This window comes from Misgurnus anguillicaudatus, chromosome 1 (genome assembly GCF_027580225.2).
Source record: "Misgurnus anguillicaudatus chromosome 1, ASM2758022v2, whole genome shotgun sequence".
NCBI classification, from domain to species: Eukaryota; Metazoa; Chordata; class Actinopteri; order Cypriniformes; family Cobitidae; genus Misgurnus; species Misgurnus anguillicaudatus.
The window spans coordinates 13,419,467-13,447,353 of record NC_073337.2 but is presented as its reverse complement, the minus strand read 5'-3'; the positions used below and the strand labels follow the sequence as shown (position 1 = coordinate 13,447,353).

Genomic DNA, 27,887 nt, shown 5'->3' with positions numbered 1-27,887 from the left:
TATGGTCTATGCATATATTGCAATATATCAAAGCATATAAAGACAAACTATTACATGTAAAACTATAGTGCCCTTTTTGTTCTTGAATGCAATATATTTTGTCTCATATATACATGTATGGTCTATGCATATATTTCAATATATTGGAAAATATAAATATTAAATCCCATATATGGGAATATGTTGCCTAATATATTACATGATATTTTCCAATATACTGCAATATATTTTTGTTTCGTAAGGGCTATTCAGTTTCATTCAATTCATGAACTCTTAATTTGTATTTTGTTTAATTGTTCCTTAACTTCCTCGTTGTCATTGTCATCATTATTACTTCATTCTGTTCACATGTGTCTTGTAATTATTTTGTGAGTGTTTGCTATGCATGCACACCTTGTCTGTCATCCCCAAAGATTTTTCACCCTTATCATCAGCCTGTTTTCTGCATGCCTCCCACTCACCATAAATTTTGATTAGGGTTTGGGTTGTTCTTTTACAGGAATGTTGCTACATAAGCAACAATACAGTACACTTACCATACACATGGTGTTGCCTTGTGGCATTGTGTGCCACCACACCTAATCTGTTTTTCTTCCACACCCATCACTTGTTTATCATATTATACATCTGTGTCACTTCATTCCTTGTTAATCTGTGTTAACTGTCTGCTTTTAACAATATATCCTGCCTGTTTGGAATGCCACTTACCTGTAGCACACCTGTATTGTGCAAAAACTAGAAAGGACTTCCTCACTGTAGGAATTGCAGTTTGATTACCTGATTTGATGTGAGCAATTATTTTGACTAAAAGGACACACTCTTTTTTTATGTACTTTACTTTTACAAACTATACATGCAATAGAAACAATATAAAGATATCAGAAATTAAAATTATTGGTGTAGTAATGGACCAATTTTCATTTTTGGGCGAACTATATTTTACTCCCCCTCAAGCCATAGGTGTACTGTATATGCCTTTCACGAGAGAGTTGAGGTCAGGCGGAAAGCTTCACTTCGCATGACAGTTAACAACCATATATACTCGTTTTTTAATAACACAGCCATTGTTGTTATTAATTCTTTGCAGAAGTCTTCGGAAGCTAAGTTTGTGCTACAAAAGCCATTTGCTTATTTTGTAGCTGCTAAAGGAGTGGTTTTCAAACTTTTTTTGGCGTGCAGCCCCCCCTTGAGTATGGTGCATCCTTTCGTGGCCCCCCAAAGAAAATGTATGACAAAAACATTTCAAAACTGAACATCTGAATTAAACAAAACATATTCAATTATACAATGTAGTGCTGTTGGTTACTAACCGTATTTTTCTGAGGTTTAAATACACAGAATTCATGATAAATTAATGTATTTTATAAAATGTCATTTTGACATGACGTGTGATGCACATTGGTTCACGTGCCGCACAAAACACATATTTGGACACGATGAGCCACACACGATGGGCTAAATACATGTTTTGACAAGCTTCACATCGTGTGCCCCCAAAAAATAAGTCACCGGCTGTCATAGCTTGAGGGTAAAATGTTGGCTAATTGTCATTTTGGGGGTAGTTATTCCTTTAAAGCTATACCATGTTAGAATGATAGTAAACTACATTTTATTATTGACCTAGTGAAACACTCGTTTACAACTTTGTTCTTGCTTCACCATGATTAATGTATTAGAAAAATAATAACGACTTATGTTTTATATTCAGGTCATATTTTCCGTATTGCTACATACAGTAAATACCACAAAATTCTTCAAGAACATTCACTCATTACATTTTTTACAAAAAAAAAAAATGTATGAGACATACTTTAATATGTCTATCTATAAGAATTATACAATAGCAATATAAAAAATATTAATCCCATACACAACAAAATACTTAAAAATATATTTTGTACATGTACATCTGCAAACACATTATGTACAAAGTATTTTAACCATAAATGTGCAAAAGGACAGAACAAAATGTACATAATTGCCAAATACATTTTAAATACATCATTTTTATCACATTTAATTTAGCTAACTAATTCCTTGTAAAAGAACAACTTCATTCAAAGTTCAGTCATACGACAACTTCATTCACCACTGACGCATTCATATTGTTTTTGAAGAGAAAACTGTAATAACAGCATGAAGGCAGAGATCTTCTGTTATGTTGAGTTTTCCCCCCACATTCCACGTTTGGAGTGATAATGATGTAAAAAATTTCTCAGGTGGAGCCGCTCTACCTCTAATCCATTTCCTAAGACCCTAAAAGAAAAATAAAGATGTTTTAAAATATTATAAAAGATGAAGTATGTCATTTTAATCACATTCCAGTGTAATATTAAGTCATGCTTTTTATTTATGTAGACTACCTTACGAGACTACAAGCGCATTCAAGCATATATTTTATTATTTGTACCCTGAAATCGAACCCACACTGTAAAAATGCAAATTTTTGTCAAATCTAAATATATTTTGACTTTATTATAAAAACAAGTTAAAATTGTTTAACTTAATTTTTTTTTAAGTTTTATGTCAACTTATCACAGGTCAAAAATAGTAGGTTGAATTGACTTGCAAAACCAAGTTGTTTTAACTTCATCCTGCATTTTTTTTTATAGTGCATGATCTCTCTCAAGTACCATACTTTACCAGTTTAGCAAGAATGGTTTTAATTTCTTCATAAAGTCTAAGCATTGTGGTGCTTTATTGCTCTGTTTGTTTAAGTATCAATATTCAGCCCGACATAGCAACATGGGCTCAACCAGTTACTATTGTAAACCAGGACTTGAAGTTAACTCTTTCTATTATTGTTCTTGCAATTCAGTTTAGTGACAATAGTTTCACAGTAATTACGAGTTGTGAGATAAAACCTGTAAAAAAACAACATTTACCTGTCAAGCAATTCCCAGTCTTCACCACCCCATTTGTCTTTGAATTCCTCTGTGTTCATTCCACCAATGCGGTCGATATCTGATTTGTAGAGTCCCATTAGACCGTAACCAGCACTTTCCCAAAAACCTATGGAACAGTAAAGATATTTAGTCTTACCCAACCAATATCACATTGACATTACTTCAGTTTTATTATTACACCATTACATCTTAGACATAATCCTTCTTTTATGCATAACTGAAATGGGAATAACCTCAAAGCATTTGTTTTGTGGTGCAATTTGCAGCATCAAGGCAGTAATGGATGTTTAAATAGTTGTAAAAACCAATAACAATTCATTATGCAAATATTATAATGCCGTAGCTGCTGTCAGGAAGGTTTTAAAGGCAGAATAGGCAGGACTTTGTCCAAGAAACTTTCCTCCAAACCTGCCCAAACTGTCCCTACACACAACACACAAGCAAAACGCAAGCACTCCGAAAAAGAAAGTCAACGATGCGGTAGTGTATCAATGCAATTTTTTTTTAGCTTTTTTTTATAAATATAACTAGCTTGTTCATTACCGAATCAAACCAAATATATTTTTAACTTTACCAGTATCGATATGCTAGCTTGATAATGAGTATTAAATTCACAGTGATAAAGTTAGGCGTTCATGTGTTTTGTGGGTGTGGCATTAGAAGAACAGTGGTGAGAGGTCTACAGACACTCGATTTTTATACTCTCTTTTTCAGAGTACTTACATTTTACTTATGTATTGGTATATAAAGACCAAAAAATATTTTTTAGACTTAAACTTGCCTACTATGCCTTTAAGTGGTTACCAAGACATTGCTATACAATTGCTAGAGCTAGCCTCACGCTACAGGATTTTAGCCCGATTTTCCCCTCCCGAGAATCCGAGAGAAAATCAGTCCAGACTTTCATTCCAGCATATATGGCTATATTCATAGTGAGAACTGGTTAGTCTACACACAAGCTGTACTCGGTCTATACACAAGCTGATATATACGGTTTCAGCAGTAACAACATAAACAAACAGCTTTTGTGGAACAAAAGTATCTTCTGGTAAACTTCGGCAAATAATTAATAACCATAGAGTCCTTTAAGAGTGGTTTATTTCTGATAACAAGCAAAATAAATAACAAGTAAATTACCTTAGTTCAAATCATAACTAAAGCGTATCAAAAACTATACTTGCCTAACGTTACTGTGTAAAATGAATGTAAACAATGTTAAATACAAATCGGCTGCCAAACCTCCCTTCACATATCTGTGATCCATGATCGCCATCTCCCCTCTTTGGGAAACCAAAAGATTTCGATAAGGTATTTGTTCCAGAGTTCAGTTTAGCCACTAGCCAGACCATTGAACAAACAGAGACCAGAAGTTAAGTTCCGTCCACATGCGTAACTGCGACAACGTGTGTGCATCTGATGAAAGCCTCTATAGTATATGAAGCCAATAGTTCACTCATAACCGAAAATGGGTTAAGAGTCGGGGCGTGGGTGAAGCTGAGGTGGCTGGTTGCTACAACCACGCCTGCTTAGCTCGACTCTAGTGACAGCAGTCAGAGTTCACCCATCACTCAAGTTCAATTCAATTCAATTCAATTCAATTTTATTTATATAGCGCTTTTCACAATACTTAATTGTTTCAAAGCAGCTTTACATTAATAGAAGCAGTAAAAGCACAGAAAAACGACAGATAGCACAACATAATATACGATAGCATAAGCAGTCAAATTTGCTGCGGCTATGACTCGACATTATAAGCGAGCGTATTTCTAATGTAACGTCTAGAAGAGGAAGCTAAGTTAAGCCCAAGAAGGCTGCCTCCTCAGGGTAAAAAACCCCCAGGAGAAAAAACCCCGGGCTGTTTAGCCGAGAAAATAAAAAAAAGTCCTAGGAGGAAAAAACCCTTGGGAGATATATATGGATATACACACATATAAACGGATAAGGAGGCCACGCCCTTAATTATGCAAAACGTTAAGGCTTAATATCATTTAAAAGGATGAGTTACAAAAATATTCACCCCCCTCACAGTTGTCATGAAGAGCAAAATTAGCTATAAAGACCAAAAAAACTTTTTGTACCAGGCAAGTCACTTCCGCGTTGACTTCATTAGAGAGCTTGTTAAGTTACCCCTCTGGTGGGAAAGGACAATTTGGCATCTCTTCATTTCACATGACCTGCATATTTTTGGACGTTTTTAGTTTCACCTAAAGTGAAATAAACTTAGTTGTTACCAGTTGAAGTAATATTTTAGATTGATCCAACTTTTTAGTTTTTACAGTGTGGGAGGAAACCAAAGTAAACCCACGCTGACAAGAAGAACTTGCAAACTCCACACAGAAAGACATCCTGACCCAGCCAAGGTTCGAACAGTGCTACCCACTGGAGCCCCTTGCCTATTTTGAGATTACAAATTGCAATAAATAAATTGTCTGCTGTACCAGTTGGGGCTAATGTAGAAGCGCCGCAATTCAGCCTCATCACAACAGGCGCATAGACCATCTTTCCTTCTATAGTGTGTTTACGTATACTGTCTATTACATTCACAGGATAGTAGAGGTGCAGGTCACACAGGAACACAATACTGTGAGGATCCTGAACAAGTGAAAATCAAAGTTAAAACAATAGTAGCTACATTTTGTCCATTCTTCTGCATTGCTTTTTCCAAAGTATTTGTTTCAAAGACAGGACAAGTACAAATCACTAAGAGCTTTACGTGTTAAAATAAAGTTACCAACCTGAACAAGATCTATTCCAGCTTGAAGGCCTCCAGACCTTTGAAAATTACCCTCCATCTTCTTGAGGGTGTAACTTGGTAAACATACAATGCAGTTTACATTTTGACAATAAATGGTACTGCATTTACATCTTAACTTGTCAGACAACTTACACTTACTCAACTTACCTTGGTAACTTTGACTTCATGAGTATTTTCTCAATATCAATGTCATTGCTATTATAGTCGATAATGATCACGTTAAAGTTCTTATCTCCAGTTGCTCTGTACACTTTTTCCATTTCCCTGATAAACTGAATGACCCATCTGGCTTGATTTTTTACTATGGTGAGACAAATGAAGAATTATTAACACAACTCATTCAAATTAGTAATGGTGTGTTCACATCAGAATGTCAAAAACCTTTCAAATCTTTGTTGAACTCATCGGTGTGTTGTAGGAATGTTAATTTAAAAAGGTTTAATTTGGAAAAGTTTTGATAACATATGAATAAATAGTTAAAATACCCACATGCAGAAAATGATTTTATTTAATTGATTTCAATGATTACGAGAAAAAGCACAAAATGTTTTTAGAAAGTGCTGCTCCATCATTTGGCTTTAACCATACACACATGAAAGCATTTTGCTTATATAGGATTTTTAAGTTAAATAATTTTCTGAGGATTTGTACAGCTCATATTTACAGTTTAGACAAGATCTGAATGCAGCATATTTAAAGTTATATTTATAAGAACATTTTCATCACCTGCCACAATTATATGAACGGTAGCAGAAGGGTTCCAGTTGAAATCTTTAGGACTGCAGAGAATGGCTTCTTGAGATGACATTTGTGTTGAGTAAACGTAACGCGAAGCAAGAACCTTCTGACCCTGTGGGCCCACAAGTTCCAGTTCCACCAGATAACGGCTGCCTACATCATTGTCTTTACGTCTTACTACATTCAATAGGCGTAACAGAGAAAAGCCACTGCAAAGATGAAAAATGTATGTGATAAGTTGACATAACTTATAAAAACAAGTTGAACTTGTTTAACTTAATTTGTTAAGTTAAAGTAACATAAAACAATAATAATATAATAATATTAATATAATATACAATAATAATAATAATACGCTACCGTTGAAAAGTTTTGGGTCACTTATTTTTATAGATATTTTTTCCATAATTTAGAATAATAGTAAAATCATCAAAACTACAAAAGACACAAATTTAACTAGGAATTATGCTGTTATAAAAAGTCTAAATGAATTAAAACGACATTATATTTCAGCAAGTACCACTTGCACAAAATTTGTTTAAAATACTCCGAGCTAGACACTGGATGAGCTTACCGTGTTTCCTCCTTTGATTGCAATGCTGTCATGAAACCTTTAACAATGGGCATGACTTCATTTTGGGCCATGATGATGTTTCCAGCTGTTTTGCATGAATTGGCCACAAGTGCACTTTGCTTTGAAGCAGCATCGAAGGGTTTCACATCATAGACACGTTGCCAAGTAGGACCTTTACATAGTTTGGGATTTACAAAGGTTTAGTACTGACTTCTGTTAACATGATATAAGCAATGTAGATTTAGTAAAACTTTAGTCTACACTCTTAAAAATAAAGGAATTACTTTTTCATACTGTGATATAAAAATTCAACCTCATGCCATCCCAGATGTTCAACACATGAATCCCTAAAAATGCCATTATATTATGATCCCGCGTACCACTTTATAATAACGACATAATATGAAGCATCTGTTAAGCATTAATTATTACTTAATTAATCATTTATAAATCATTGTTCCCATATTGACATTAGTAAGCAGTTTATTAGAAATTTGGTGTGTTTTTAATTGGTATGCAGCAGTTTAGCTATTTTTGGCCAAAAGAGATCATGCCTAATCATGGTGTCAGGATCCTGTCAGAATCTTGTCTTGTTTTAATGGCTAGTTCATTTTGACAGGATCCTAACATCCCGTATACTTGTCTTGTGTCTGTGTGGGGAGTCACGTGACCTGTGTTGTGTTATGTGTGCCTCGTGCTCTCCTGTCTTCAGTCTTGACCCCACCCTCTTGTTTTCTTGTTAATTATTCATGATTGGTTTATTCCCACCTGTTTTGTCATTGTTCCCTAGTTTAGTTTTCCCTATTTAATGCCACTGTGTCTGATGCCTTGGTGCTGGTTCATTGTGTCTCGCATGTTCGGTTTGTCCTGTTGTGTTGATATTTTGAGTTCTTGTCATTGTTTGCCCCCTCGAGGGTATTTATGTTAAAATAAAAGATCTTTAAGTTACGAGCTGTCTGCGCTTGGGTTCTATCCATCACCACACCCTGACACATGGTCTCTAGTTATGGCTAATGAACGTCCTTCAATGTTTAATCTCTATGATTAGTAAAGTGCTACTAAATAGTAATGTGGGTCCGACTTTATTTTAAATGCCTACTGTGTACTTACAGTGCATTATTAAACACATTTTGTATTATTATTAAAAGTAATTTTGTAACCTTGAAGTTGATTCAACTTTTCACTAATGTAGGAACAATGCTTTATAAACAATTAATGAATTATTCATTAGTGCTGTTTACATCTTGCAGTGGTTATGAAGGGGTTATCCGATCAGGTAGCATGAGGCTGTAAAACCTTTTTTAAATCTTTATTTTAAGAGTGTAGCATTTACTGTACAGTAAGTAAATGAGAGATGGATTTTACCGCCATTGCTGTTTACATGTACTTCAGGATCCTCAACCTCGCTCAGATACGGAGCAAACCCTAGACTTTAAAAGATAACACAGAAGATAAACACATCCACCATGCAATTACAAGTAACACAGTTACAAGCACAAAGTAGTGGAAAACTTGTTTGGCAAGCAAAACTACCTTAACTCATACCCCACCAGCCATTTTTTCAAAAGTTGCCAGCGAGCAATGTCAGCAATTTTCACAAAAAAATCACAAAATGCCTTCCAGGAAAATATTGTTCTAAAAATATATAAACATACAAATATATCAAATGAAAGAACAGAAGCTAGATAAATAGATAGATGGGGGACGGATGGACGGACAGCCAGACAGACAGACAGATAGATGGGTAGATGAATGGGTAGGTAGGTAGATAGATTTGATTGTGTTTTGTGTGTGTGTGTTCCGGCGCAAACCATCTCTGATGCTATTTTGCAGTTTCAAAAAACAATTGTGCCACTGACCAAAAAATACTATTCTAAAGTCAGTGGCGCGTTGCGCGTGGCTCATTATGCTATTTTAAGTGCGCATGCTTGACCATAATAGCGTGCACAACACGCACACACTTTGCTTATCTAATCTACACAGAGGCAACAGTTATTTTTGCAAATCATAAATTGTTACAATAAAAAATATTAACACATGAGATAAGGGAAATCATTGTGGTGAGCATTGTGGTGATAGTTTTTATTTATTGTGTGGCTGCGTTAAACATTTTTCATGCAAATAACGATTAAAATATTTTGGCTGTATTACGTTTATTTTATGTAAATAATAATTAAAATGTTTTCATAAGAAACCTTAATGTATATGAACTTGATTTGTTAGTGCACTTTGGGGTTGGACCTTGCTTGCGTTTCTTGGGTCCGATTTCAAAGCCCCCAAACCCTTTCAGCGGTGAGGGTGGACGCAGCGATGTCCTCTGCTGGCGTCAGGTCATGTGTAGAGGCAGATCCACCTCCCGTTACACGGCGTGCCCGATTTATGCTGGCAAGCTTGGGATTCCCCCGTCTCCTGATATCACTGTAGCGCTTGGCGTAACAATGGGGATGCCAGCTGATTAGACAATTGTGGCTATTTCCTCTCACGCCTGTTTAACCTACGCTGATTTGGGTGGGTTTCTCCTATCCCCATACAAAACAACTTCTCTGTCTTTGATTGCTCTTACAAGAACGTTGTCTCCTCGGTTGTGAACCGCTCCTGGCGTGCGCCTGGTAAATCCGTCATAATAATAGCAACCCGCCATGGAACTTGCGCCCTTGCGTTTAAAGGGAATGTTGGATAGCGTTCTGATTGGTTTATTTGGCGTTACGCCCAAATCACACCTATGAATAATGAACCTACTTCAGACCAACCCCTTATTGATTTGCGCCTGCAAGAGTTATTTCTCCCGCCGGGAAAATAGCAACAGCGCCCAAGATCTGCCCACAAAGTCACTTGCGCTTTGCGCTTCGCACTTGCGCTTCAGATCGTTAAAACAGGGCCCTAAATGTAGTCTTGAAAAAAAGAGTAACAATAAAAATTTTAAGTGCAACAACAGTATGTTGACTTTCTCAAGCCAACATAATAAACTATGTTTATCTTTAGTTTTTTATAAATTGGGTAAGATCTAGGGTTATCTAGTGGATAATCATGGTATTACAGATGACCATAAAACAGTGAATCAGAAGCACATGTTTTTTCCTAATTGACGAGATAACTTGTCAATGGCGGGGGAATGAGTTAAAGAACAACAAGATGAGTAATTCATTATTACTTTTCCTGAAAAGATGGATCCTGTTTATAGAAACATATCTGGTCATCATGATCGGTAGTTTGCCTTGTGTAGTCATTTGGGTATACTGATGAAAGGTGAATCTAAAAGAAGAGGATTTTTAGTTTATTTTAACAGTTGATTGATAACAGATATGATTGCACTATTTTCTTAATCAGCATTGTTTTAATTTTAATTAAAAAATATATCCCCCAAACGAGAAAAATCACAAAGGAAAGTTTAGTAAAAATCTGCTGATTATAATTTAATGTGTATAAGTTTACTCATATCTTTTTTACAGAAATGCATTTACAACTAAAGTCTAGAGAGGGTATTAATATATTCGTGCAAAGAAAATATTAAGCAAACATAACGTTGCACTTGTTCACATTTTATAAAACTGCTTGCTAACATTGTCTGTGCAAAGTTTTAAACTTGTGACTTCAGTTACAACTTATCTGTAAAATAAGTTACTTAATTTGTACTAACACTATTCTTAACCACATTATTTTCTTTAATACAGAATTAAATGTATTAATTTGTGGCTATTGTATTACATTGCATTAGTTATACATTAGTTATAAAATTAATTTTTTTTTGGCATAAAGCATAAAGTATGTAATTAAAAATACTTACCAAATTTACACCTTGATATCGTTCAATTCTTGAATTGATGATGTAACTCGGTTTATAATGGCATTCAGGAAACAAGCCATTCATGTAAGATTCTTCCATCATTGGAACTTGTTAAACAGAAAGAGATAAAGATATTATTAGTGCATTTGGGAAGCCAAGGGTATTTTTCACTTTAATGAAACAGAGACACCTCTTACTTTTAAATATATAATCTCGGGGATCTTTTCGAACCATGTCTCCTCCAGAATAGGGCAATATGGGAATCGGATCAAGAAATCTATCAGAACTGGCTTCTGTTTGAGGTATGTGATCAATGTCTCCCATTTTTAGAGTTGATTCATCTGGACAAGAAAATGAGCATACATTTTATTGACAAATCCTACGACACACAAAGACACATTTACTGGAGAAGCACAATTATGAATATTTCCCAGCAGTTAATTAAATTGATTCCCAAAATGACAAATGGGTCATGTCTGCTAAAATAAACATTTAGTGCTGACACAGCTGAACACACCCCTAATTGGGCATGATCTCTTTTGGCCAAAAATAGCTAAGCCACTGCATAGCAATAGAGGGTATGCCCGTGACGTCACCTTTGGCGAAAATGACTGCGGTTACGCCCACTGAGTGGCAAAAAGTCTGAGCGACAGCATTAACATAGCGTGAAAAACGTGTCTAAAATGGAAAAAGTAGTTGTGTGATCGACTGTGCTAACATTTTCAACAAAAATTTGGAGCGGTCTTGCAAAAAACACTCAAAGGAAAAATAAATCAGTAGCAATAGCCATATGTCACGTATGTACAATTTTGAGATAAAAAATCCTATAAAAATACACCAATGAATACTTTTATTCTGTGTAATTGCAAAGTTTTGTCAGTGAGCCTTCATTAAAAAACATCCATTATGATGAACAACGGTGGGTTAACGGTCACCGTTAAGGCCAACTAAATTCAATTAAAGCTGTTTTACTGTCTATGAAAACCAGCTATTTTGTTGAAAGTTTTGCCACTTAACAGAGCAAGCTCCGGCATGGTCACGTGGAAAAGTGACGTCGTTGCATACCCTCTATACACTAAAATCCGACAAATCCAATCAAGTACCGTACTAATGCCATAGCGATGCCATAACACCGTGTTTACCAGCACATCCACATTTCACCAAACGGCAGCTACGCATAAACTTCCAGTATTTACCAACATACCTTCATACACCGATAAAAACTCTGATGTTATCACTTGAAAAATGCTGCTGTGTTGGTTTAAACGCCACTGGAAAAAAGTAAAATGATATAAACAAGATATCCAAATAAACATGTGAAGTATATTGCATTGTCCTTGTAACTGAGAGAAATACCGCTATTTCGAGATGATCCATCCCTTTGCTCTGTTTCAAAATGGCTTCAAAGAAATACTTCATATCTTTCACCAACCTGAGAGAGAGAGAGAGAGAGAGAGAGAGAGAGAGAGAGAGAGAGAGAGAGAGAGAGAGAGAGAGAGAGAGAGAGAGAGAGAGAGAGAGAGAGAGAGTTGAGTGCTACACTTTTGTAAGCATATTTTAGTATGTTTATAAAATATATAGTAACGCTTTACAATAAGGTTCATTAGTTAATGTATTAACTAACATGAACAAATCATGAGCAATACATTTTTTACAATATTTATTAGTCTTTGTTAATGTTATAGTTAATATAAATAAAGCTTTTAAGTGCTTTTAAGGTAACAAGATTTCACTAAAGTATTAGTCATTTTTTAAATTAATATTAACAAACATTAATAAATGCTTTATAATTGCAGTTCATTATTAGTTCAGATTAACTAATGTATGTAATGTTAACTAATGAACCTTATTGTAAAGTGTTAACAAATAAATATTAAAAAAATAAATGTTCCGTACAAGACAGGTTTGGATATCTGTGATGCAAATTTCCAATACTCGCCTGGAGCGGTCCATTCTTCTCCACTCTATATCAAAAGAGTTCAGAAGTTCAATCACAATCATCATGTTCAATCTTACAGTAGTTTATCCTTTAGTAAAACTATATTTTGGATTTGCTCATAAGTTAAATTTTCATACTGGTCCAATATGGTTGTTGGGTTATTTAATCAAGTTGAAGCAAAACACAATACCAAACTGTTTTCCACAATGAGTCATCTGACATTATGTGTGTTGACTTTACGTGTGTGTGTGTGTTTGTGCTGAAACCACTGTACGCTGTTTTGTCATAGACAGTTAAACAGTAAGCTGTTATTTCAATATTAGTAAGCAATTAGGATTAAAATATAAAATACGTCTATTAAACACTTATTAAAGGTGCCAAAGAATGCCTTGCTACAAAATTGTTCTCTTATACTACATAGAAGGTTTGCGACTTTATTAAGTGCAAAAATGAACCAGATATGGTTTTACGTGTCCATTTACAACACTAGGATTTGTCCCCAAAATGAAATGGTCTATTATTACCTTACTTGAAAGGGTCATGAATAATAATGTTGAGCTCTGCTCTGATTTGCTGTTTTTCAAGCGAGAGTGTGTACAAACAGACCTTATGTTTGAGCCTGTATCAGACGAAGATACAGAATTAGAGGAATAATAAATTGTTCAGAGTAGGGATGTTAACAATTAATCGATCTTCGATAAGAATTAAATCGATAAAAATTAACGATTGTCGACAAAGCAAGCACGTGTGTCCGGCGCCTGCGCAAAGCACATACACAGCTGGTGAAAAAATTAAACAAGCGCGAAGAAGTTAAACTAGCCATGATCACAACGATGCTTGATGCCAAACACTCACTTGGGCTTTATAACCTCATTAGAGACGAGGCTGGCTGCTAACGCAACGAAATGGCATCCGCAGTGGATCTGAGAGGTTCCGATCCCGAAAATCTAAACACAGTTAGGATACTGAAAGCAAATACCCTCTTCAGGGAAGCCTGCAAGATTAGCATAGCAACGCTGCTAACACTGCTTTACACAGGGAAGGAGACCAGAAGCCATTTTTAATAAACAGATTAAAATGTAAAACTTACATTCTGGCAAGAAACTGTTAAAAATGACTGTCGTTACACTCTGAACGCCTACAACATATATCATTGATCATCATCATTACTGGCTGAGGCGCTACACGCTAAACGGATTTTCTAATGGAAGGTTGAAGTCTTCATAATAAGCATCTTTGTTGAAAATATGCCGCAGGTCTAAAGCTGAGGTGACGACGGGAAAAATGCCCTTTCAACAAGTGATGTATCAACGACTAAGAAAGCAAGGTGAACAACTAGAAAAATAACACTTGATGATAATGAAAACTTATTTTGTCATGGACGCACAGACTTTCATCCGACTGTGCGGAGTGCCCGTTATGAGGCGGAGTTTACTGTGTCTATTAGTCATTATATTTCATTACGAGATTCAATTGATGATTTTTATCAAAACACCAACTACATTGACTCATTTTACAATCCCACTAGCATATTATGTAGACAAAATAAAAACTTTTAATTCGCGTGAGGAAGCTGGCATTTTAACGCACACTTTTATGTAATTGGCTATATGTCACTGCTGTAATGGCTTATTGCACTATTACTGTTAACGATTATTCGATTGATTGATCGTTAATTTAAATGATCATCGAATATGGGAAATTGCATATTTTGACATCCCTAGTTCAGAGATTGAAATAGACGTTCCTAATGGTAAGTTTGTGTTTTTTTTTTCAGTATGGACCTGCAAAACGTAACTGTAATGTCAACAGGAAAACTTCAGCCTAAACGCTAGCATATAGCATTGACTAGCATATAGCGCTAACTCAGCAGTCACAACTTTATTTTTAGCATCATAGCACTAAATTTAATGTGTAATTTAAGGTTGTGGGGGTACATCTCGACTGTAACGTCACAGTTGGTGTTATATAAAAATTGTACTCTTTTCATGCTGTCTTTTGCATGCACACGGTTTACATACAAAGGAGGAAACAATCCCCTGCTGAAAAAAACAGCATCAAACCAGCATGGACCAGCATGGGAATTATGCTGTCTATGCTGGTTTAGCTGGTGGTCCTACCAGCACCAAAACACAACATATGCTGGTATGACTAGCATGGGGTGCTGGTACTAATGCTGGTTTAGCTGGTTCTAATGCTGGTTTGGTGCTGGTTTAGCTGGTGCTAATGCTGGTGCTAATGCTGGTTTGGTGCTGGTTTAGCTGGTGTTCACTAGAAACCAGCACAACATATGCTGGTCTTGCTGGTATGCTGTTTTTTTCAGCAGGGTCGTGTTTGAGGCTCACGACATGTCATTAGCATGTACAGAATACTTATTATTCATCTATTCCTCTGTAAATACAGTTTTACATTCTACGGCACCTTTAAATCAAAGCATTGTTCTGTTTTGAAATGAATATGCACATTGTCTACCACAGAAAATAATATCATAACATGAGTTTATAATAACATACAAGAAACATGTTTACAGTAAAGCACTTGCATTGGAAGTCTGAGATCTCCAATGCAAGAGCTTTCGCAAAAACCCACCCACTGGACAAACCAGACAAAAAAATCTTGCATTACCTCACCAACATAGGCGAGACGTTCAAGGTTTTGGGGACTTTCGTTTAAACTGAGCCAGAACTCAGAATTATCATCAGAGCCGACAGCGAAAATATATTCACCTATAAATAAAACAACATCACTGCATTTGCCTCCTAAGGAAAGACATTACAAAAATGTTAAAAATATACAAATGCTGGACCTACCGGTTTCCATGGGGTGAATATAACCAAATAACCTCAGTCCGTAATTTTGCCATTGTGGTGAAATAGCAAGTCTGCTTACTGTAGTGCGTACCTGTAAAGCAGACAAGATGACACCATATCACTCAAAGGGGCCATAAAATTCAAACAAATAGGATGTTGTAAAATGTATATAGAACTTACATTGGGAAATAGTGGATACAGCAGGTTACTTTTAAGATGATTCAGAGATGCGCCACAACAGTCTTCAAAAACATGCATGTTCACACGACCCTAAGAAGAAGAAGAAGATAACAATATCCATAATACAGTAATAATCAGACAGTTCAATGAGGACACATGTAAACTGACATTGCAGCTACACTGATCTAAACAATATCTTGATATCATATTAACATATATATTTTATGTTACTTAAACTTAACAAATTAGGTTTAACAATTTCAATTTGTTTTTCTAAATTATGTCCTGTATTTTTTAAAGTGACTTTTTGTGTGTTTTATATCCATGGATATAAGGTAATAAAACACAAAATGTATATTGTTTTTGTTAACTTTTACATCACACAAAAAAGTACCTTTGACACTCTCTTAATGTAATATACAGTAAACTGCTGAGCAACACTCAATGTCTAGTAACAGTGAAATAAGTGTCCTCCTCCAAGTATTACTCAGGTGTTGCATGTTCAAACAGCACACGTTGGATCTAAGGAGTGTTGTTTTTTTCCGAAATGGCATTGGGGGTTTAATGCAAACACCAAATTGGAATCAAATAATTGTGGCATATTTTGGTTATTTACCTTGATGGGACATCAAATCAAAGTCAATGTTAAAATATAAAAAAAATATAATTCTTTCTTAACAAATTATTCACAATTCATTTACAAGAATCTGTGTACCCACCTTCGGATTTTGACTCGGCTCTTTGTTAACGACCTTGTTGACAGGAAAGAGAAGAGTTAATTAAAAAGTCTTCTAATCTCTTGTTTCTATCTCAACATGCTTAACATACAGCACGGTAATAAACCAAATGGGCAAACCTGTTAGTCAACTATCTCACCTGGGGAACTTCAGAATCTGTGGGTACATCTCTTTTGATTAAATCATTGCTTGGGTCTGTCTTTGGAGGCACTTGAAAGACAAAAGTTGTGCAAATGCTCAAACACAAATGTTATGTAAATGGTTGGTTGACATGCTACATTTATTCACAACATTTATTTAACATAAGTTAAGCAATTTTAACTTGTTTTTATAAGTTCAAAACTTAAAATAGTAGGTTGAATTGACTTGCACAAGCAAGTTGTTTTAACTTAATGCTGCATTTTTTTTACACTGAATACTGTGTACATACATAATACAAAATGTGCGTTTGAGCGTTTGTCTACACGTACGAGTCAAAAAAATATACTTTGTAAGGCTGTGTGGTCGACCATGCGCTTACGTTTGCATACACATAAAAAACAAACTATAGTCTGGGCTGTAGGTTTAGGGTTTAGAATGTAATTACCTGCAATGTTAAAAGTAAAAAATTAGAAAAGGTAGTGGCAATTCAGCTATGCGCATTCTTAGTGAATAATAGCACATATGAAAAGTTCCAATCAGGATTCAGGCCCCACCATAGCACAGAGACAGCACTGCTTAGGGTTACAAATGACCTCCTATTAACATCCGGTCGTGGTGAAATCTCAATTCTTATATTAAAAGACCTTAGTGCAGCTTTTGACACAATAGATCACACACTCTTACTCAATAGACTAGAAAACTATGTGGGCATTAGTGGTCAGGTCTTAGCCTGGTTTAGATCGTATCTAACAAATTGCTATTACTTTGTTTATGTAAATGAGCAAGAATCATATCACTCCCCGGTTAAATACGGCGTACCGCAGGGGTCCGTTCTATGTACTATCCTATTATCTTTATATATGTTACCTCTAGGAGACATTATCAGGAAACATAACATAAGTTTTCACTGCTATGCAGATGATACCCAGGTTTACATTTCCTCACATCCTTCCGAAACCCACCAGTTTTCTAAGCTAGCAGACTGTATTAGCCATATTAGTGACTGGATGGCACATAACTTCCTTCCTTGCTAAACACCAATAAGACAGAGATACTTATTATTGAACCGAATCATTTCAAACTAAATATGTCAGGTTACAAGTTGTCCGTAGATGCTGCACTGTGGTGCCATCTTCCACACTTCCACACTTTCCACATCTTAGAAATATCTCAAAAATACGCCATCAGATGCAGAGAAGCTTATCCACACTTTTATGACCTCTAGAATAGACTATTGTAACTCGTTACTTGGGGGATGTCACGCAAATCAGGTAAACAAGCTTCAGCTAGTTCAAAACGCTGCTGCAAGAGTGCTTACTCGTACTAAGAAGTATGAACACATAAGCTCACTTTTGGCATCTTTACACTGGTTACCAGTTAAATATTGCATACATTTTAAAATATGTCACATATAAAGCCTTAAATGGGCTAGCACCTTCGTATCTTAGAGAATTACTATCAGAATACAATCCATCACATACATTGTGGTCGCAAAATTCTGGTCTCTTAAATATCCCTGGAATATCAAAAGTGTCTAAAGGTGGTAGATCCTTTTCCTACTTAGCCCCTAAGCTCTGGAATGATTTGCCATCTGATGTCTGAGAATCAGACACAGTCGATCACTTCAAGTCTAGACTTTTTTCTTTAACAAAGCATTCACATAACTTGTCTAGAAAATATACTTATCTTGCAATAGTTAGCTTGTATGGAACAAAGCATTCACATAACTCGTCTGGGTAATTTACTTATGCTGCAATAGCTAGCCTGTCTGGAACCGAGTAGATAGTAAACCAACACTGTGTGACACTTGCGTAACATGCAAATGGCCCCTACACTAATAGGATTTTGTCTCTCTTTCCCTGTCTCGTCTTTGATCCTGAGGACACGCACGCACGCACGCACGCACGCACGCACACACACACACACACACACACACACACACACACACACACACACACACACCTTCCAAGGTTTTTTCCTCCTAGAACTTTTCCCATTGGGTTTTTCTCCCAGGGTTACTTCGCTCGCTCGTTCATTTTAATCTGTATTTTGCTACTTATTTTGTCTATCGATTTTTCAGTGTTTCCCCTGCTTTTATTAATGTAAAGCTGCTTTGAAACAATTACTAATTGTGGAAAGCGCTATATAAATACAATTGAATTTATTTCATTTAATTTAAACCTTTATTTAACCAGGTATGTAAATTTAGAACCAGTTCTCATTTGCAATGACGACCTGGCCAAGAGGCAGCATAAGAAACCAGTGGGCTACAATACAGAATATTAGAAATACAGATAACACAGCTATAAACAGTGCCACATAAAAACAAACCAATTACTAAAAACACGTATGATCATATGTTATTGATTGAACTAAGTTTTTAAAAGAAGAAAGCGAAATAAATGAGCTAAGTTTAGCGTCTGCTGCAGTTGATTCCAATCATGTGCAGCAGAAAACTTAAAAGAACAACGACCAAAAGAGGACTTTGGGTATGCGAAGGTTAAAAAAACTGCAGATTACGACCGATATCATTAACACTTAAAAGGGACTGTAAATATGATGGATGGAGTTTTACCAATAATGGTTTTATAAATAAACAAAAACCAATGAAGTTGCCTACGTGAATGGAGAGATGACCAATTCAGTAAAGAATACAGGTCACAATGATGAGTATTAAATGAGGCTCCAGTTGCAAAACGGATTGCAGCGTGGTAAATAACATCCAATTTATGGAGGACGGTTTTTGAAGCAGACCTGTAAACTACATCCCCATATTCCAGAATCGGAGGCACTGTTGTTTTAACCAAAAGCTGTTTTGAAGAATGTGTAAAAGAAGATTTATTACGATAAAGAAAACCAATACGAGATTTGACCTTTCCAAGATTTATGTGAGTTTCAAATGATAATTTGCTGTCAAGCCAGATACCAAGGTATTTATAGCAATCAACATAGTCGATTGCAGAGCCATCCAGCGATAAGATTTTAGGCAAATGTTCAATGTCTGGTAGATTTCTATTAAAAACCATGCAATTGTTTTTTTTTAAATTTAAAACCAAATGAAGACTGGAGAAGGCATGTTGGATACGAGTGAAACTGGCCTGCAATAAAGTGCGATTGTTAAGGAAGAATTAAATGCATAAATAATGGTGTCATCAGCATATAAATGTATGTGAGAATCACCTGCAGCAGAAGCAATATCGTTGACATAAATATTAAAAAGTATAGGCCCCAGTATGCTTCCTTGTGGAACCCCTTTAGATAGAGGCAGATGATCTGACCGGAACCCTTCCCCCCTAACTAATTGTGAACGACCAAGGCAGTAGTTCTTGAACCAAGCCAGACAGCTCTCAGAAAGTCCAATGCCTCGTAGTCTATCCTGCAATATATCATGGTCCACCGAGTCAAAGGCCTTGGCCAGATCAACGAATGCAGCTACACAATAATCTTTATTGTCGATGGCGGATATGATGTCATTGGCAACCTTAAGTGTAGCAGTGATACAACTATGACCGGGTCTGAAACCAGACTGAAACTGATTAAAAACATTAAGAGTCTCTAAATGGTGCGTAAGTGTCATGACTGGTAAAAGGAATCAGGACGCACACGCAGGGTTCTCAAGAAATAAATAACATTTAATATAAAACAGGAAACAAAACACGAGTAACATACAACGGCGGGTAAAACAGGAACATCCAACACAGGAACAGACAAGGAAGTAATGACAATGATCCGGCAAGTGCACATACAACAGGCAGGGGTATATATACAAACAGACTAATAATACACAGGTGTGATGAGGCAGGTAATTAATCAATGACAGTCCAGGTGACAACAATCGGAACAGAGACAAGACATGACACGGATTAACCGTGACAGTAAGCTGCTTATTGACCAACTTCTCTAATATTTTAGAGAGACAGGGCAAAATGGAAACAGGTCTACAGCAGTTTAAATCTGAGTTATCACCATGGTTACAGCAGCAGATTACCAATCCCTCGAGAAAACAGCAGTATGGAGTGAAAGATTAAAAATGCAAGTAATAGGTGCTACAATAATATATGCTGATTTCTTTAAAAATAATGAATCTAATTCATCCAATCCAGCGGATTTATGCAGTGGGGAACCTTCAGGGCCTTCTACGCCTTCAGAGAAGGCCTAAAAAAATGTATAAAAAGATTTTTATTATAATAATACAAATAAATAATATTCAATAAAAATATGTTTTTACATTTTTTAATTTCTATTTAATTCAATTCAATACAATACATGTAATATATTTTCTCTCATCTATGTTCTAACGTTAAGCTTACTGTCAGGTTCATGTCATGAAAACATCTAATCCAATCAGAATCGTCCGTCTCTATTAAGGCCCGGTTAGCTGGCTCATTCATTGGTTAGGACTTCATGAATCCCAGGGAAGGCCAAGCTATGTGTTTTGGTGTGGAGAGTGACAGGCAAATCGACCAATCACGTTTTGAGTTCAAGTGGGCGGGCAAAAAACAAAACATTGTAAGCCTTCATGAAGTCCTAATCATGCAACAAACTGGATGCGAGCTGCCGTAAAACACCAAAGACGAAGATCATAGACCGTTAATATTAATACAGTCTAATGGCCCGAATCTCTGCGGTGGTTGAGGTAAATGGCGGAAACGTGATTGACGTTGTGACTGGCTGAGGTAAAAACGAAATTACTTAAGCGGGTACTCGTGAAGAGCACAGCGGGGAGAAGCGCGTGCAGAGGAGCGCTTCGCATATCAGACGTGAACACGAGAAAAATAATGCGTTTAATTATACTTTCACTTCCTGAAAGTTTCACTTGTTACGTGAGGATAGTAATGACTGACAGACAACGCCGAATTACATACAATATAATTTCCTAACTAAATCTGAGAGAACGCGAAAAATATTTTTTACCTCGCTATACCCGATGGACAGGGCGGAGATACATTTTGGTAGCCCGACAAGAATTCGCAATAGCCCCGGGACCTGGGGGCTCGGGCTAGCGATTTTGCGAGCCCTGGATATCTTATAACAACAGTTATAAGCCACAAGGAAGTGCACTGAGAACGCAGGGTGCTATATTTCCCTTTATGAAAAAGATTAACAAGGTATCCGACAGCTAAATATATATTTCCAAAAATAAAATATAAATTAAAGAACATAATTTAAGCTTGTTAAATGCAAATTTACAGAGCCCCTGTCATTACAGAGCAGCAGAATCTGTATTTGTGTTTATCAGTTAGATTAAAGTAATTTTAAACTTTAAAACTGCATTTAAAGGCAGACAATGCCCATTCTGTAATTTAACTTTGCGTGCTCAGAATTTTTACACGTTCACTGTATGATTTAACGAAAATACGAATAGCCTAGTATTATGGATGGAGAGGCATTTGCACTTCATTGCATATTTTGAAGGCCCAGCTGAAGTACCCACGGTTCGCCACTGAATTTATGAATATCCAGGCTGAGCAATTCCTCAAGTACATCAATCTCTTGTATAGACTTAAAGAAAAAGGAAGGGGGATCTGAGACAAATGAATGCCTAGCAGTTGACAAATTGGCAGAGGAGCAAGTAGAGATATCGGAACTATCCTCATAAGTACAGCCAGCATTAACAAAATGTTGATTAAACTGATTAACCATTTTGGATTTATCTGTGATAACAACACCATCATGTTTAATTACAGTGGGCAAACGGGAGGTGATGCTCTCATTTTCCATTGTTTTGATGGTATTCCAAAATTTTCGTGGATCAGAACCATTAACATTCAGGTGGTGCTTGAAATAACTCAATTTTGCCTGTCTAATAGACTGAGTGCATTTATTTCGCATAGCCCTGTATGATTGCCAGTCAGAGATATTCTTAGAAGTCTTTGCTATGCGCCATAAGGTGTGTTTTTGGCGAATAAACTCTGGACTTTTTAAAAGGGGCATGTTTGTTCAGAACACTACTGAACATGGATTTCAAGTATGGCCACGCCTCATCAACATCAGGAATAAGCCCAATTCTGTACCAGTCCATAACAACCAGGTCATTCAAAAAAGCCTGTTCATTAAACTTTTTCAAACAGGGTTTAAAAACAAGCATCGGGGGATTTCTTATGGGGGAGCCCTTGCGGACACAGGCTATAATACAGTGATCACTAAAGCTTTGACAGAATAGTCCAGATGTATAACTCTCTGGCCTATTAGTAAGAATTATATCAATCAATGAGCCAGATTCATAAACTTTGAATTAAATCTTGTAGGGGCCTGCACAATCTGGGACAAGTTTAGTGCATCTAGCTGTCATTTTAAGGATGATGGAGGATCAAACATATTCCAGTTCAGGTCCCCTAACAAAATAAATTCAGAAGTGATGTGGGGAGCAATTATTTCACTTAAAACAGTCAAAGCACATACAGGAGCAGAAGGTGGTCTATAACAACCAGCAACAGTGATAAATACATTCTTAGATAAGCTGAAAAATCCCGTTGAATTGAAAAATGTTATTGAAACATACAATGATGCAATAGTTAGACTGTATACATTTTTCTCGTAAAAGACACCTCAAATGAAGTGTGACCTAAATTTGTTTTCGCCATGCCCTATAGGTGGACTACAAAACAAATACTGTGTTCTGAATATTTTCATTTGTAAAATTCTTGCCCACACACTTGCATACTGCCATACATGTGCAAATTAGCCCCTTAGCAATCCTGAAAAAGGCAACAAAAAAAAACCACCTGAAAAGGACACCAATTGTACTATATCTTAAAAAGGTTTACATCATTCGAATAACAAGAATCTCAGCATTCCAAAAAAGTGACATATTTAGCTTTTTATTTTTGAGTTGTATGTCATGAAGTTTTCTGTCAAATAATGCAGCGTTTGACGTTTTTGTTTTGACAATTATCTTACTATATTTCCCTTTATTGTTATTATTTATAATCCTAGTTGTGGGGCAATAGTTCAACATTGGGATAAGGTTTTCAGTAGCTACACAGTGGCTTTGTGGATATATTAAAAAGGCCCACATGTTGTGCAGCTTGGGTGTGCAAAGTTTGCATGTTGTCCTTTGTTGCGGTGAGTTTTCTATAAATATTCTATGTAGATTAGGTGAAACTGAATATAAATTGCTCATACACTGTAAAAGTAAAAGGTTGGATAAACTTAAAAAAATACTTCAATTGGTAACACCCAAAAATTGTAAGTTTATTCAACTTAAAGCAACAGTATGTAAGAAATGTATATCTATTAATTATAAAATGTCCCTAATATGTCTCTAGACATTAAGAAATAATTTTAATTTCAAATACTTATATCACTCACAACAGTGGTCTGGCCAGGATATTATCATTTAAAATGTGGAGTTGCAGCCCTCAACTGATGTTTATGTCAACCCAGTCTCACCCCATGGCGTCATTACCTGACGACACCTGACCATGCGCCAACACGTTGACGCGGAGGGTATACCTTTCGAGTCATTTTTTGACGAACTGGGGACTTCAATACTATTAAGTCCGTTGCATTCTCTTTCCTATTTTCTTACAATTTTCTACCATTTTCGCGTCGGTTTAGGGTTAGATTTACATAATGACATCCCTACCCAAACCTTTCCCTAACCCCAATGCCAGGCGACAACTGTTTAATTTCGCGTACCTAATAGTATTGAAGTCCCCAGTTCGTCAAAAATGACGCGAAAGGTATACCCTCCGCGTCAACATATTGACGCATGGTCAAGTGTCGTCAAATATTGACGCCATGGGTGTGAGACCGTGTTATTTATGTTGTCATTTTGTATATTGGCCACCAGTTGTGTGATTGCAGTACCAGTTTTAGCCACAAGTTGTGTGATTGCAATACCAGTTTTGGCCACAATCCTACATACTGTTCCTTTAAAATGTTACTTCATTTGTCTGGTGTTACCAATTAGTAATTGTTAAGTCAATCCAACTTTTTACAATGTAAGTAGCTTTGGATAAAAATGTCTGCCAAATGCATAAATGTGAATAACACGGTCTCACACCCATGGCGTCAATATTTGACGACACTTGACCATGCGTCAATATGTTGACGCGAAGGGTATACCCCTCGCGCCCTTCCCCGACGAACTGGGGACCTCAACACTACCAGGTACGCGAAATTAAACAGTTGTCGCCTGGCATTGGGGTTAGGGAAAGGTTTGGGTAGGGATGTCATTATGTAAATCTAACCCTAAACCGACGCGAAAATGTTAGAAAATGTTAAGAAAATAGGAAAGAGAATGCAACGGACTTAATAGTATTGATGTCCCCAGCTCGCCAAAAAACGACGCGAAAGGCATACCCTCCGCGTCAACACATTGACGCATGGTCAAGTGTCGTCAAATATTGACGCCATGGGGTGAGACTGGGTTGATGTGAATGTAGCTGCCCCACGAGGCCTCTCTTAATACAATACTTCAACGGTTTAGAAAGGATATGATGCTCTATTCACCAATGTAAATTAATTCCTATGTATTTATGTTCCCTGTTAATCAGCACATCTTACTATCCCATGCACAGGTGTACCTATTTATAGAATATTTCCTTTATTTCCTTCTTTACAGTTGTGCATTATATTTCTTCATTTAATTGTATTATGTGTCTTGCTCTTGTATTCAGATGTCTACAATGGAAGCCATAAATACCAAAACAAAAAGTCTTTATGTGTGCGAGCTCATGCTGATACATGGTTAAAAATTAAATAATACAACACTGTAAAAATGCAGCATTTTTGTCAAATCGACGTATATTTTATGTTCCTTTTACTTAACAAATAAGTTACACAATTTCAACTTGTTTTTATAAGTTATGTCAACTTTTTAAAGCACTTAAAGTAGTATGTTGAATTGACTAGCAAAACCAAGTTGTTTTAACTTCATGCTGGATTTTTTTTTACAGTGCATTCCAAGCTATACATTTGAAGAGTTTCGTTGCAAAACGAGATAACTTTGTCAGAAATCTCGTTTCTTGGTTGTGCATTCCAATTAATATCAATTCAACTGCAGTTGGTTTGTTTTGATTTAAACCTTCATAACTTAAAAAATACAGCTAAGTAGCACCATAAAACAAAATAATAACATGATAACATAATAATTAACATGTTTTGACAAAAATGTTAAAAAAAATGTTTCGCAACGAAACTCTTCATTTGATCAGGATGTGTTCCCTGGTATCAAATCGAAGCCAATTGGGTTGCTAATGCAATGCTCTATCAACTGAGCTACAGGAACACCTACACCCAAAGATTAATTTTAACACACGTTTTTGTGTTATCCTATTTAACACATTATGTGTCATTTCGTGTTGATTTTGAGTTCAAATAAATAGAAGGGACAACACAAGATATGATTAAACAACACAAAGTGTGTTATTCCAAAAATAACACAGAGATGTGTTAGAATAGATGCGTTGTCCTTAACTAGACACAAGATGTGTTATTTTAACACATTCATTAAAAGAGTGTAACACGATGAACTATGAAGAAGAAAGCTATTACTGTGCCTAGATCTAATATTGTACATAATGCATGAAGCACATGTAAATAAAAAGAAAAAAGTCTAAGAATTAAGTCTAATTAGCACATGTAGGACAGAATGCATGTGTGTGCATGGATTCAATGATATTTTTTAATATTAAAATGCATTCTGAACTTTTGCTCCTAGCTACGTAAACTATTCAAGCACTACAGTATGTCTTGCAAAAATGGTGGTTTAGGCAGTACTTAAACGATAATTATGATAAAATCTACTATGAAAACAATAGAAACTTGTGTACACTCATTAAATGCATTGTAAAGAAGGAAAACTCAGACGTAGTATGATACATAATATGAAGTTTCCACTTTCTGAGAAATAGATTTATATTTAAAATTAAAACGATTTTTGAGGCTTAGTGTACGTGTCATTGACAAGGTTAAGATACATGCACACACACAACTTTTCAGTGTTCATTTAAATGTTGTTTACGCAGAAACAGTTTAATCCTATTTTCTTAGAACTTAAATTATTCATCTTACGCTGTAAAATGAGATGAGTTTGGCAGAATAAAAATTTCATGACCACCAACGGCATACTGACGCAAATCACCCAAACAAGGCAGAAAATGTATGATAAAATTAACATTAAGTAACTTTTTGTCTTAAAATGTTTGGTTTTCTACTTGCATCTCCCACCCCACCCCTCCAGATGAAAGACCACTCATACAATAACTCACTTGATACCTCTGACACCAAAACAGTTCAAATAGGCCATTTGGTTAGATGATAGGGGTGTTGGTTTTTACCTTTTTTACCATCAGTCATTCACATCAGGTATAACTTGAACTCATACGATTCAAAAATGTCATTTAAATAATTTTGCATTTTACACCTGTGAACTTCAAAGTTATATTACTTTACGCTATATAACGTATTGTTTTAAAAACATTTTTTCAGTCTCATCTGTGTTGCATATTGCTGTTTAAGGTAAAACTTCGGACCTGAAACTAAACAGATCTATTAAAAAAAAGAAGTATAAAGCATGACAAAAAATAAGTACTCACCTGCAGGTAATAACTTCCCAGAGTCCACGTAATAAGTTCCCAAACATATGACAAAATAAAAAAAAACACATACAGTCAGAAAATAAAATGAATATTTCATCACTTTATGCTGGTTGAAAGCTCTCACGATCAACATTTTGCTACACACTGAGCACCGAGAATGATACTCTATTGGGTTATTTCTTTCTTAGACGCCGTTGTCACACACGCAAAACCTGCTTGACAAGATATCATTTGAGTATTTAGTCCTAGTCAAATGTGCTGCTGGCTATACAGCAGAATTCCTTCCTGAGTTTTTACTTGATCCGTTTGATATGTTACGAAGACAATTAGAAAAGACATTTGACATGACTTCTGAAATGAACGCAGTGCCACTCCTATGATATGCTGATCCATTGTCTTGTGAGAATTTACATTTGGTCCCACCTTTAAAGGTGTGTTATTGAGGAACAGAAATGAGATCTGCTATATTATCTTCTCAGGAGAGCTCATCTCAAATGCCTGAGGATGTTTATTAGTATGAAATGTGTTTTTTATATCATTTCAATTGATTTTAAGTGAGGTACAGTAGTAGTAGTAGTGGGACACTGTAAATCATAAATAACAGAGAACGATACAGTTTAGCACAAGTTTCAGTTTAATGACTGTATTCTCAGGCGACACGCCCACAGTCATCTCATTCATATAGTCAACAAAGAACTAGGCCCCGCCTATCTGTGGGTGATGACAACAAAACAGACTTGACTAGTTTTAAAAAAGTCAGCAACAATGGATAGGCA

At 36.0% G+C, this 27,887-nt stretch overlaps 1 protein-coding gene across 1 annotated transcript; it reads right to left on the bottom strand.

The window, feature by feature from the left end:
* Positions 1 to 1,416: 1,416 nt before the first annotated feature.
* Positions 1,417 to 27,488, bottom strand: b4galnt3a (beta-1,4-N-acetyl-galactosaminyl transferase 3a). Its single transcript, XM_055191317.2, has 20 exons — positions 27,109 to 27,488; positions 16,563 to 16,633; positions 16,406 to 16,438; positions 15,687 to 15,776; positions 15,507 to 15,597; positions 15,322 to 15,422; positions 12,654 to 12,721; positions 12,114 to 12,189; positions 11,962 to 12,028; positions 10,955 to 11,098; positions 10,758 to 10,864; positions 10,125 to 10,225; positions 8,339 to 8,403; positions 6,974 to 7,145; positions 6,388 to 6,608; positions 5,809 to 5,962; positions 5,642 to 5,714; positions 5,345 to 5,498; positions 2,886 to 3,012; positions 1,417 to 2,256 (listed from the first exon to the last, which is right to left on the bottom strand). Exons 1-20 carry the CDS (start codon positions 27,242 to 27,244, stop codon positions 2,157 to 2,159), a joined length of 2,151 nt encoding a protein of 716 aa, XP_055047292.1. The 5' UTR covers positions 27,245 to 27,488; the 3' UTR covers positions 1,417 to 2,156.
* Between the last annotated feature and the right edge of the window lie 399 nt (positions 27,489 to 27,887).

Bases quoted from the DNA above. Each gene is read 5' to 3' on its own strand.
- b4galnt3a (XM_055191317.2), bottom strand. From the start codon at position 27,244: ATGTTGATCGTGAGAGCTTTCAACCAGCATAAAGTGATGAAATATTCA. The intron at 11,099-11,961 runs GTATGTTGGTAA...TTTCTTGTCCAG, and splicing joins GTTTTTATCGGTGTATGAAG to ATGAATCAACTCTAAAAATG. The intron at 3,013-5,344 runs GTACAGCAGACA...ACTGTTCCATAG, and splicing joins TTCTACATTAGCCCCAACTG to GTTTTTGGGAAAGTGCTGGT.